The 13,654-nt window shown below is 44.8% G+C and overlaps 1 protein-coding gene across 4 annotated transcripts in view; it reads left to right on the top strand.

The window, feature by feature from the left end:
- Positions 1 to 13,419, top strand: part of HECW1 (HECT, C2 and WW domain containing E3 ubiquitin protein ligase 1) — a 469,289-nt gene extending 455,870 nt beyond the window's left edge. For 2 of the 4 annotated variants that reach the window (XM_011958796.1, XM_011958795.1), the window contains 4 exons: positions 537 to 683; positions 2,312 to 2,426; positions 4,668 to 4,866; positions 11,889 to 13,419. In XM_011958796.1, the coding sequence (XP_011814186.1) occupies positions 537 to 683; positions 2,312 to 2,426; positions 4,668 to 4,866; positions 11,889 to 12,000 (573 nt within the window). In that variant the 3' untranslated portion in view covers positions 12,001 to 13,419. The remainder of the gene's footprint in view (positions 1 to 536; positions 684 to 2,311; positions 2,427 to 4,667; positions 4,867 to 11,888) is intronic. The other 2 variants (XM_011958794.1, XM_011958797.1) reach the window with 1 other exon arrangement.
- The last annotated feature ends 235 nt before the right edge of the window (positions 13,420 to 13,654 follow it).

Below are 13,654 nucleotides of genomic sequence, written 5' to 3'. Positions count from 1 at the left end.
ATTATGCCTCTTGAGTATAGGAACCTTGTTTCCTCTGTATAGAACAAAAACTGTAGCCCTTCCAAGGTGCTTAACAATCTGTTTAGAGGTCAGGTGCAGTGGCTCACGCCTGTAATCCCAATACTTCGGAGTTGGGAGGATCACTTAAGGCCAGGAGTTCAAGACTAGCCTGGGCAACATAGACCACATTCTACCAAAAAAAAAAAAAAAAAAGCAAGAAGAAAGAAGGAAGAAGAAAAAAAAAAACAAACATTAACCAGGCAGAGTGGCACCTCTGTGATCCCATTTTAGGAGGCTGAGGCAGGAGGATCACTTGCCCCCAGGAATGCAGGGCTGCAATAAGCTATGATTGCACCACTGTGTTCCAATCTGCTTAAAACAGCCAGAGCCTTTTTAGTGACCTTGAGAAAGGAAAAAAGACTCCAGGGGTAATAATGCCGAATAATGCTCTGTAGAGGACTTTTGGTATACAGGTGTGCCTCCCTGAGAGAGAAGCTGAACTGACAAGCATCGCAATATTTCTGTTTTCCTACAAGGTCACGGAAAGGGAGTTGAAGTCTGGAGGAGCCAACACACAGGTGACGGAGAAGAACAAGAAGGAGTACATCGAGCGCATGGTGAAGTGGCGGGTGGAACGCGGCGTGGTACAGCAGACCGAGGCGCTGGTGCGCGGTTTCTACGAGGTGAGGCCCGGTGGCCTGGGGAAGGCAAGCTGTGGCCAGGGCGCTGCTTCATGGGGCCTCATCCTCCAGGCTCCCTGGGGGAGCAGCAGCTCAAGTGGTGAGAACAGACAGGGAGAGTCAAGGCGGGCAGTGGGCTCAGTAAGTGCTCCTCACCAGGGAGTACTGAGGACCTTCTTGGGGTGGAGGGCTGAGGGGTCACAGTTCTCTGGGAAACTCAACTCTTATTGGTGAAAAATGCTTTCAAACAACTGGCATTGTGACCCTGGTGTGCCAGATGTGAAAACATCTAGCATCTCTTCGCAATATGTGCAGGTGGTGTTTCCTTTCATTCAACAAAACAAAAATAAGTGAAGAGAAGGCATCGGGGGGTATTGTCCACTGTCGCTAGAATTTTATTTTGTTATAGCATCACGTTGTGCCACGTAATCTATGCTGAGTGGTAAATGAAGAAGACAGGGAGGGCTGCTGGACATCCTATGACATCCTTGAACTTCTCCAGTTTAAAAACCAGAGGCTATCAATGTTTTCTCAGGTCTTGGGTAGTGGAAGGCTCTCCTTTCCTGCCACAGTGGAATAGTGCACTGGCCATGGTCTCATCCACCTCTGGTTTGATTAAAGGAGGTTCCACCACAGGACCTCAGTTGTGCCTGGTACATTTGACCCGAGATGCAAAGTCAGACTGCAGGACCCTAACAAAACAAGTCTTCCCAGATATCTAAGGAGGGAGGAAAGAAGTGAGAGAAGACGTGAAGGAAAAGGCAAATTTGCAGCCAGCTGGCTCAGTCCAGTGAGCATGAGGCTCTTAATCTTAGGGTCCTGGTTTGAGAAGGGATGGAAAATGCAGTCGTTTTAATACAAATGCTAAATTTTAGGAAATAAGTCATAATTTGCATGTGAAAGACTACATTTTAAGTGAAATAGTAATACTAATAGCTACTAAGTCCTTCAGAGTGATGTGGACTTTTTGCCTTTAAAATGCAATGTTATTTGAAAATTTCAATGTGACTGCAGAAAGTCGAGTCAGATTTGTTTACAAAATCATTCTGAGAGGGAGCATTAGGGGTGGAGCATGGGATTCTTTTTTCTGTTCCCTGCTCATGAAGGCTTGTGTTCTAAAATATTTAAGTCAATAATCATCGTTCGAGCTGCTGTAACAAAATACTGTGAGATGGGTGACTTACAGCAACAGTCATTTATTTCTCACAGTTTTGGAGGCTGGGAAGTCCAAGATCAAGGTGCCAGCAGATTTGGTGTCTGCTAAGGGGCCACCTTCTGGTTCATAGATGGTACCTTCTCCCTGTGTCTTCATGTGAAGGAAGGGATACGAGGTATCTCTTGGGCCTGTTTAATAAAAGCGTGAAGCTCTCGTGATCGAATCACCCCCCAAAGTCCCCACCTCCTAATACAATTCCCTCCGGGGTAAAGGTTTCAACATATGAATTTGGGGAAGGAAAAGGATATAAACATTCAGATCATAGCAATAATTTCTGAGTTAAAAATGATTGCAGACTGAAAAAAAGTATTGCCAGTGATGGTGAGTTTCCCAGTTTAACCCATATAAATATAATAATGAACATAGCCTTTCCACATGTTTGGACCTGGATACTGAAGCCTAACCTGCATTTCAGGTTGTAGACTCGAGGCTGGTGTCCGTGTTTGATGCCAGGGAGCTGGAGCTGGTGATAGCTGGCACCGCGGAAATCGACCTAAATGACTGGCGGAATAACACCGAGTACCGGGGAGGTAAGTGGGCAGAAGCTGTGATGATATAATTATCACAAATAGAACTGGGCGCTTTCCAAAAGATTGTTTTGTTGAGGTGAAATTGACGTAACATAAAATTGACTAAAGCGAACAAGTCAGTGGCATTTAGTACATTCACAGTGTTGTGCAACCATTACCTCTAGCTACTTGCAGAATATTTTCATCACCCCAAAAGGAAACCCTGTACCCATTAAGCAGTTGCTCTCACTCCTACACCCCCTTCCCCCAACCCCTGGCAACCATCAATCTGCCTTCTGTCTCAATGGATTTGCCTATTCTGGATGCGTCATATAAATAGAATCATACAAAATGTGGTCTTTTGTGTCTGGCTTCTTTGACTTAACCTACTTGAAGTTCATCCATGTTGTATGTAGCATGTTTCATTATTTTATTTCTTTTTATAGCCGAATAACATTCCGTTGCATGTATAAATAATTCGTCACTTTTTGAAGACTACGAAAAGCTTGGCCTTACTTCAATACAAAGCAGGAGTTTGTACATGCCTTTCTCCAACTCCCAACCTGAACTTTCCTTCAGGCGACATCCTCCTCACATTGGTGGAGTCTCTGGCCTAACTTGGTATAGAGGCTTACAGAGAACATTCCATGCAGGACCCAGCTCCTGAGCAGCATGCGTGCCTCCAGGGAAGGGTGTCTCATTTCCTACAGAATTGGAGCTCTCTCTGCCTCAATCCTAGTTTGCCACAACATGGTTCTAACCGTGGCCATCACTAAAGCTAATGTCTAACCCCTCCTAACTACTCACCTTGCACACTGCCAGACCTGTCTTCCTGAAACATTGCTTTCATCGGGCCACTTCCCTACCCACAAAACAAGTTCCTTATTACTTCTAGATTTGAAGGGTTTTGTTAGCCTCAAAACTCTTCATTTAAAATACCACAGAGAAATCCGTCCATACAGTAGAGAGTGAGCTAGGGGCATCACCTCAGCCTCCCTCATGTCCCCAGTACACTCAGCCCGGCAAAGCCTCTTCTGTTACAAAATTGGTATAGTATGAAAACCGCTGTCTGCCTTGCTGGGCACGGTGGCTTCTGCTTTTAATCCCAGCACTTTGGAAGGCCGAGGCAGGCAGATTGCTTGAACTCACAAGTTCAAGACCAGCCCGGTGAAACCCCACCTCTAAAAAAAAAATACAAAAATTAGCCAGGTGTGGTGGCATATGCCTGTAGAACCAGCTACTCAAGAGGCTGAGATAGGAGGTTCCCTTGAACCCAAGAGGCAGAGGTTGCAATGAGCCGAGATTGTGCCACTGCTCTCCAGGCCGGGCAACAGAGCAAGATTCTATCTCAAAAAAAAGTCTCTGCCTGGCTGTTAAGGCCCCATAACACCCCCAGAAATATTCCTTCCTGCCTTCACCAGACACTCCTCTACTCCAGTGGCTTACAGTTGCCTGCATATTTCCTCCTCGTTCTTGTTATTCTTTATTTTTCCTGCCAGGAATGTCCTCCTCCTTCCCTCCACTTGCACAAGCCCTTCACACGCTGCTCGTAGCTTCACTTCCTTTCTGAAGCTTTCCTTGCTTCTACCTTGGCACACATGAATTTCTTCTCTCTCTGAATGCCTCTTGCATTTGCAGTCAATGGCAAATCACTTAATTGATATATCCAAGCATGGTCTCCCCAGTTAACTGTGAGAGGGACCCAGTACTTAATCCATGGGCCCAGCATGTATCCACCCAGGGCTGGCCTGAGAGCAGCTGCTCAAGGGGAGAGCCTGGGATCTCCTGTTCACCAAACTGGCTGTTCACCTCCAGCCTAGACTGGTAAGTCCTAGACTCTCCCGTGGTATGTGGTTGCCAAGAGCTAAGACAGCAGAACAAAGGAAACATGATGCAATATTGTGTTCATGGGCCCCTTGGTCTCTACCAGGCCCTTCTATTCCTTATCTACACCTGTATCAGGCAGGGGCATTTTAAGTGGAGTCCCAGTTGTTGAAATAAAAAGCAGACATCTCTGAGAACATCCCTCAGAACATAAAGTCCTTTTATAAAATGACTATTTTCTAAATCTACTCTTGTTCTAAAACTTGACCTAGTTGCACAAATTGTTTTAGACCTCTCTAAAGGCCATCACGAGAGAAATCAGATCAAAATCCGCAATTCTGTTCCTATCATACCTGATGTGTTTGATCTCTCTCCCCCTCCTCACCCCTTCCTCTTTTCTCCGCATCCTGTCTTCCTCCCTCCCTTTGCCTCGTGCAGGTTACCACGATGGGCATCTTGTAATCCGCTGGTTCTGGGCCGCAGTGGAGCGCTTCAACAATGAGCAGAGGCTGAGATTACTGCAGTTTGTCACGGGAACATCCAGCGTGCCCTACGAAGGCTTCGCAGCCCTCCGTGGGAGCAATGGGCTTCGGCGCTTCTGCATAGAGAAATGGGGGAAAATTACCTCTCTCCCCAGGTACAGAGCTCCTGCCAGCCTTCGGGGAAACCTGCTGAAGAGGGCAAAGTATACTTTGCTATTTGATTTTGAGTGACCATCCTTTGGGATGGAATTCTTTCCGGTCACCCAAAGTATTGTCATGGCAGTTATTAGGGAAAGGTGAAGGTGAGGTAGCTGTGAGACTTGGATTGAAACTATATTATTCTTAGGGAGGTTTTGATGACTGATGGTATTTCAGCTGTAATATCTTGGTCCATGTGTCAGCCGTGGGATGCTCTCACAGCCCAACTTAATTTAAAGATGAATGTCTCACACAGGGAGAGAGCAGAGGCAAGGACATTAACATAAAAAAACTGGAACCTGGAAGTAACCCCTCGAGCATCGTATCGGTACTTCTGCAGCGTATCTCTTAATACTTCATAGGATCATTATATATTCGTGATGTGTCGGATTTTTCCTACCAAGTTTTAAAACATGTGGGGATGAGACCACATGTATCTCTGGGTCTCTATGGTGACTTCTATTTAGAAAGCACATCTATTGTGGGATAAATGTGGAAAAGAAGACACTGGGGCTCCAGGCAGTTTTACAGAAGAAATTCCCTGCGCTGTGAGTTTTAATCCCAGCACTTCCTGAATCCTTTCTATGCCGCTTTGGGTAGTGCATTCCTAATCAGGAAGCACTGAAGAGACAGTGGTGCATAGCGCTGTAGTGAGAAACACTGCTGCGACAGACAGAAGATTGACCCCTATTATCTTTTGTTAATAGGATACATTCTAATTATAAAGAAGCTTTGCATTTAACTCAGCTCTATTTCTACATGGCCACCCAGACACTTTTGCTAAATCCTTATTGCAGAAGGATTTACTGGACTATAGCTTTCATCTAGCGTTCCCAGATTTTCCCCAAGGACAATTCGCCTGGTGTCAGTCAGCATTTGTGGGCGTGCCCCAGCTGGTTAACCACAGCTGAACACCCTGGTGCAGGCTTCAGCCCTGGCTTCACCCACGCTGTTCAGCAGACCCTCAGCTCCAAGGGTCTGTCTTGTTTGCATGGCTCCACCAATAGCTAAACCTAGTGAATTTAAGTCTGGCAAGAAAAGAAGACTAAAAAGGCAGAATTTCCATTTGTTAAGTTGAATGATAGATTTCAATAATATAGTTATTTGGAAACATCTTGCTTTTATTTTAGAGAAATGCAGCTTGAGTCATCACTGATGAGAGCCTACCCCTACAGCATGCAGCTTGAGGAGGGGCGGAGCTACAACCACACACCTGCCCGTGGGAACCTGCAATCTAGGGAGAACACGGCCTGATAGTAACTAATCACAGCACAAGGTAGAATCAGAGGAGCACAGGGTGAAGAGCAGCATGCTGCGAGAGTGTGAAACAGAGACTCCTAATAGAGTTGCCTAGAGAACATGCCACAAAGAAACTGGCATTTAGGGGAACATTGGGAGATGAGGAATAGGGAGAAGGGGCCTTCCAGGCTGAAGCAATAGCACATGCAAGGTCTGAGAGCAGGGAATGGCAGCACATGTTCAGGAAGGTGCAGCCAGCCAGTGCAGAGGGTAAGATGCCCGGAACATCATCACAGGGGATGCAGTTGAGAAAGAGTTTGGTGAGCCACAAACAAAAGACCCTGCTGGCTGAGCACAGTGGCTCACGCCTGTAATCCTAGCACTGTGGGAGGCTAAGGCAGGTGGATTGCTTGAGCCCAGGAGTTCAAGATCAACCTGGGCAACATGACAAGACCTCATCTCTACAAAACATTTAAAAACTTAGCTGGGCATGGTGGCGTGCACCCTTAGTCCCAGCTACTTGGGAAGCTGAGGCAGGAGGATCACTTGAGCCCAGGAGGCCGAGGCTGCAGTGAGCTGTGATTGTACCACCATACTCCAGCTGCGCAACAGAGTGAGACCCTGTATCAAATTAAATTTAAAAAAAAAAAGAAGAAGAAAGAAAAAAGAAAAGACTGTGCTGAGGAGTCTCTATTATTTAGGAAATGGGAGTCATTGCCTCTGTTATCTGGGGTCACAGATTGAAAGTAATTTCTGTATTTGCTTTGGAAGCTTTGAAATATACATTAATATTATTAACCCACACAGAGAACTTCTAAGGCAGACACTGGGCTTATGAACAGGTTCTTCATATCTGGACCAACGCACCCCTAAGAGGGCTGCTGCACCACAAGCCCCAGAGATGGTTTCTTGGGGAAGCAGGGACCTCTTCTTGGGACAAGAAGCAAATGCCTCTAAGAGGACACTGAAAATAACCCCCGAATAGTGACCCCTGTCCAGTCTCCCTTGGACAGTGTCTGAAGATCCAAGAACGCAAAAAAAATGTCATCTATGTGTGGATAGAAGGAAAGAACCTCTGACTTCCAGAAACTGTCATTCAGGAAGACCTGGCCTGGCCATGGCAGGTGGCAGGAAGCCCTGAGCAGGCAGGAAGCAAAGCAGACCCCGGGTGGCATGGGCTTCCCAGGTACTGCGAGCCACAGTGCATGTGGCCTGCCCCCTGGAAGAGGCGGCCTTCCGCTCTTTCCTCAGGTCTTCCCTCTGCAGAAAGAAAAGGCAACTGGCTTCCCAGATGAGAGCACCAGACACCGCCACAGCAAAACCTGGTCATAGCCCAGGCTACCCAAAACCTTTGTGTCAATCCAAGTCCCTGCCTGCTAAAAGATGTGTGAGGGTCAGGAGAAATGACTTTGAGGGTAGGGCCTTCTAGGATATAATTTCATAGTTGAAGCAGATGAGAGGCAGGACTGTCACTGGAGTTGAGGTCAAGGAACTGGGGGCTTGGGTGTTCACCCTGTCAGCCCTGTGGACTTAGTTGCCACACAGTCTGGTAGGAAGACTTGAAATGGAAAGGAAGACTTAAGCAAAGTGCCAGATAATAATTATAATAAGTTAGAAGTTCAGAGGATCAGAAGGAACCAAAGATCTATCTAGATCACTGATTTTCAAGCTTTTTAAACCATAGTCCATAGAAAGAAATGCCTTTTATATCACAACTCAGGACATGTACTCATTTGCACGTATGTGTGTGTATATCTGAAACTCAAGTTCCTCAAAACAGCACTTTACCCTTATTATCTGCAATAAAATCTATTTTCTACTCTATCCTATTTCATTAAAATGAAATGCCAGCCAAAACCTATGGTTTTAAAAATAAATTATTTAAATGACATGAGATTCAAAGGAATGGAAACTGATCAAGGATTGCAAAGTCATGACATGGAATTGACAGCAGGGAGTGTGAAGAATGTCCATCCACGTCACAGCGTGTGGGGCAGTGAGCAGTTTCCACCCATGAGGACTGGAAAGGGGACACTAGGACCTGGAGGCAGCATCTGGAAAGAGCTTAAGGAGGTGGCAAAGTTTCTTTACTTTGAACAAGAGCTGAAAGGAGGACAGAGGAAAGGCGTGGAAGGAAAGAGAAGCACAGAAGCTAGGTCAGAGTCAAAGTAGCACTGGGCAGTGTGGAGATGGAATAAAGGAGAGGGGAGAATCTTTGGGTTTACCTTTGGGGCAGAGACCAGGGATATCAAAGCTATGAGTCATGGGCAATTAACTGGCCTAAAAGTTGCAAACAAAATTCTAATATGAACATGTTTCACTGCAGATGTAAACTGAGCCCAGGCCCAGGGTGGAGTTGGAGGCCTGGTTAAGTTAGGAGTTGGTTTACTCTGTAGCAATGGTTCTCAAGGTGGGGCTAGGGAAGGCGACTTTGCCCCTCTTTCCCCACAGGAGGCAGTTGACAATGTCTGGAGACATTTTTGGCTGAGGGGAAGGGGTGCTACTGGTGTCTATTGAGTAGAAGCCAAAGATGCTGCTAAACATCTCACAATGCACAAAACAACTCCCACAACAAAGAGTTATCCAGTTTGAAACGTGAATCGTGCCAAGCTGAAAAATGCTGCTCTCTAGTACCTAAGGCCAGAAGAGGACCTACAAAGGAGGCCTGAGGGTGCCATCAGGGAGCTCAGCAGAGAAAATGGCAGCCATTGAGAAACCAAAGAGAAGCCAAGGAGGAAGATGTTCCAGAGGAAGAGCTGTCAAATGTTTTTAAAGAGCTGGAGCAGGAGGGAGTAGAGTATAGGCTTCTGGATTTAGGGATCAAGAGGTTACTGACAAACTTGAAAAAGTAAATTTAGCAGGGAAGAGAGCAAGGCTATCTGAAGAGAACAAGGCTATAGTTAGGCAGTAGAAGATTGGCATGAAGGGAAGACAAAACTTACATAACCGACCGAACAATTGGCAGCAAAGAGGAGTGACTGCTGCCTCTTTTGTGTCTTTCTAGCCAACCTTAAAGTGGTCTCTAGTACAGAGGAGCAAGACTTTCTTTGGCCCTGTGATGGTTAACATTTCAATCTATAACTTGGAAAAAATAGAGGAGACAGGGAGATCAACTGCGTAGATGACACAGTTAGAAGGATAAACAATACAGGGATTGGCACAACCCAATCCAAAATTATCTCAAAATGCTGGAACCCTAGCTTGACATCAATGGCGTGGAATTCGACACAACTGAAAGACCCGTGCGGATCTCCAAACCACCGTGGTACCAAGTGTGAGAAGAGAGTGAGTCACCTGCCAATAGGTCATGTGCAAAACCCCAGAGGCTTCAGTTGCTGCAAGTATGACGCGGTTCCCCAAATCATTATCACAATCATGGTTGCATTATTAAGAGAATCTTATGTTTAAATGATGACTCACAGGTTACAAAACTCATTTACGTGTGTTCTAGCGTTGATCCTCCCCATAACTCTCTGAGGTGCACACAGCATATATTATTATCCCCACTTTACAAGTGAGAAAACTGAGGCTCAGGAAGATTAACTGACTTTTCCAGGGTCATAAAGCTGGTAAGTGGCTAGACTGGGGTCAGCATAGAGGTCTTCCAGGCCCTGATTTCTTGCTGTCCACTGCCCCACACCACCGGGCAATGCTTGGTTTGGTGCACGGGAATGAGGTAAGCGGCACTCGGTGCTGTCAGAACCACACCTGGAGGATGGCGAGCTCTTAGGAATGCTGAATTGGATCATGATTTGATTGTGTTCATTCATTCTAGATGACAAACTAAGGGAGTTCACCAAGGCTCTAAATAAATGCAATAAAAACAACTAGTAAGGAAACCATGGGTGTTCAGACTAGGTGCTATTCACCAATGCTTTCTGTTTACTCCCAGAAATGATCTTTTACAGAATTAATTTGGTTCCAACTAATTTGTAAAGATGATCTTTTTTTCTGTAATATTTCCACTCATGAGTGCCAGTTAAAATGACCAGAGCAAGAAAACTACGAAGATGATGCCTGCTCCTATCTCGCCCCTGGCTAATTCAGCTAGTTCCAAAAGCATGCTTGGGATTTCTCAGCCCTACTTCGCCTGTTTAGCCACAGCCCAATGTATGTTCTAGTTTCATTGCAATCTTTTTAACATAGAGAGAAATCACTGTAATCATCCTACTCGATTTACTGAGTACCCTTTCACTCAAATATTTACATCTAGATAAAGTATTTCAATTATTTTCTTTTAAAGTAAAGGAAGGCCTGTATGAATCTTAGATAATAGTCTAAGAATTCTGCTAATCTCTATTCGTATGTTTCTTCCCTGTTATGTCTTTAAGGCCTAAGACCAGACACTCTAATACCCTATGCCTGCCTTTGGAGCTTGAGCGGGGATGGGACAGGGAGGAGGGAGGTAGGGGTTAGGGATAGTTCCCCAAGGACTGCCAGGAGGAGGAATGGGTGCTGGGCAGACGAAAACACCAGCATCCTCCCTAGATTCTCGCTGGGCAGGAAGCCCCACCTTCCCTCTTTCCTCTTCCCATCTTCCTCATTCCCAAAATAATCTCCCCCCATAACCTGAGTGCTGCATCAGCCTGGGCAGCAATCTGATACTCTGATTTATATACTTTAAAACAAAGGTGTGAATAATACACAAGTCCCCTAGGGATCTTGTAATGAAAAGAAGGGTTTAATATCCCAAATAAAACTCTAATGAAGAGAGTTTAGTTTTGTTTGTTTCTTTGTATGTTTGTTTTGTGATTTGATTTGATTTGATTTGGTTTGGTTTTAGAATGCCCTTTTCTGTGCTGGTTGGTGTCTCAAAACACCATTGCAACACACCACTCTTAGGGAGGAAAAGGCAGGAAATGAACTTTCACCTGCACCCATCCACCTTTCTCCCTACTATGGTACAGGCTCGGCATCAGCCAAAGTTTCTGTAGAAACAAAGAACTACTGGCAGGGAGCAGCGAGTCAGGTGATTCAAGGCTCCACAGCAGGGAATCTATGTGTGCTGGGGTTCTTGTACCCACTACTGGAGACCCACATGAGTCTTCCAGGTCCAGGTGTTAGCCTCTGGTGAGGAAGACATTCCTTGTCTAAGGCAGACACTGGCCATGCAGGAGGAAGCACATGAAGCAAAATAGAACCCTGGGCGCCAGGACTCTCCAGGCATCCAGGGAGGACTGGCTCACATGGGCAGCTTTTCTTGGAAATGCAGCACTTCGGCTTTAGGTTCTGTGGGTTCTACTGGGGTAGAGGAGTCAGACTTGTCTCCAGCGCACACTTGACTTGAATGGAGAACTGGATCTCAGAATTCCAGGCCATCTCAGGTTCCTCTAAATAGATGCATGTGGTTCACAGAGGCTCTGCTGGGCAAGAAGACTTAGGAATATAATCCTTCAATACTAATTATATTTCTGCCTCCTTCATCAACCACATCAAAATGTATAACTCAATTGCAAATCAGGCTGATACCATAGAGTTTATTGTCAGTTTGCTAGTATCATTCTAGTGTAGTTGGTTTGCTTGCAAATGCAAACAATCCATTTTTAGTTATTCCAATCCTTCCACCAGTCTATTCATTCTAGAGGAATATGGCTCTTTAGTGTGCAATGTTTTATGGTGGTCCTGAATCACAGTCCTGCTCACTTTTGACTCCCTTTTGAATCACAACTTCAGACAGTCACAGATCCAGAACCAGTTGTATCGAAACAAACACTCTCACCGATCTCTTCTCCCCATTCAGGGCACACACATGCTTCAACCGACTGGATCTTCCACCGTATCCCTCGTACTCCATGTTGTATGAAAAGCTGTTAACAGCAGTAGAGGAAACCAGCACCTTTGGACTTGAGTGAGGACATGGAACCTCGCCTGACATTTTCCTGGCCAGTGACATCACCCTTCCTGGGATGATCCCTTTTCCCTTTCCCTTAATCAACTCTCCTTTGATTTTGGTATTCCATGATTTTTATTTTCAAACCAAATCAGGATTGACAAAAGCTGTGCATGAAGAACTGCCTTCTTCTAAGATCTAACCTTCAGGCTTCTCTCCTCTGTTTTCAGTGAACTGCTAGCCTGTATGCAATATTAAAAAAACAGCTGTCTCAAGGTCTGTGTATATCTCCACATACCTCCATTACTAACAATGAAATATGAATGCAAGTTAAGCTACACTTGACCAAATGGTAATAAATGTTTACTTCCATTTCTATCATTTAAGGGAAAATGTGAGCATTAAGCACTCCAAGCTTTTATATGCCCATGTCTTCTGAGCAGAGCCACCATTTTTTATAATTTCTAACAACCAACTCCAGAACTAGGAGCTGATCAACTCTTTGTTTTCCTCTCTATCTACTTTCCCCTGTGCATAATATCCATCCAAAGGACAACAGTGGCAAAGCTGAAATTTTTATACATTCAACTCATGATTCACATGTGGCATCAGTCCCATCAGCTGGAACTAGCCTAGACACACGGTGCAAATATGACACTCCCAACAATTAACAACAGCAAGAAAACACCTGCTGCTATGTGATGCAATGCATCCCAATGGTTGCGGGGATTGTGGGCTCAACTCAAGAGAAGTTTAGGAGGGGGAGCATTCCTAGTGAATACTCACACCACAAGAAGGACAAACTTGTGCACATGTCCAAGAAAGAAACCTTCTTGACTGATGTAGCATGAAGGATGAGGCTTCAGCCCCCATTGTCTTGTGTAGAATGTGGCAATGCCAACTGGAGAAAGGGAAGAAGGACATATTATCTTGGTTTGAATCCCTGAGTTCTGTACTGTTCTATTTTGTTTAGTCTAGCTACAGTTCTTCATAAAGGAAAAAAAAAATGTGTAGATGATACCATGACTTTTGTTAAAGCCATGACTTTTGTTTGCTTGGCAGACAAACCCTTCTTTTTTTAAACTTTGATATTGGTTTTTTTCATGTTTTCTTTTTTCCTTTTCCTTTCTTAATCAAGGAGTTCAAGTTCCTTTACATTCAATTGTCCATCGGGACCACACTAGGAAGCTGCAGAGAGTGATGGTGCTTGTTAGGGATCAAGGGCAACACAGTACTTCTCCTTCACCCATAGTAATCCTCCTGGGGCAGAAACATAACACCCCAAAGGCACGTTGATTTGTGTCAAAATAAATATCCAATTTCTTTTAGCATTCAGTGAAAACATGTCTCAGAAAACTTCATGTTGTCAGAAAAACAGTTGCAGGCTCCAAAGACAGCCTAACCTCTCAATTACATTTGAAATAAACCCAACCATAACGGTCATTTGCTATTTTTCTAACGTTGTTATCCATGTTGTCTGAAATAGGTCATAAATGAAAGTGTTTTTCTTCACTGGGAAAAAGAAGAGCTCAAGAGACCCGACTATTTAAATGTCACATTATTGTTTTCCATATTAAAACAAGGGAGAAATGTAAGACGAAGTGAATTTCCTATGAAGCCAGGCCTAGTCGCTCATTATACCAGTTTGTGTCTGGACAGTGTGTTATTTGTGTTTC

This window comes from Colobus angolensis, unplaced genomic scaffold (assembly GCF_000951035.1).
Source record: "Colobus angolensis palliatus isolate OR3802 unplaced genomic scaffold, Cang.pa_1.0 Scaffold475, whole genome shotgun sequence".
In the NCBI taxonomy this organism is placed as follows: Eukaryota; Metazoa; Chordata; class Mammalia; order Primates; family Cercopithecidae; genus Colobus; species Colobus angolensis.
Note: the sequence above shows the minus strand (reverse complement) of the source record. Positions and strands in the feature narration are given on the sequence as shown.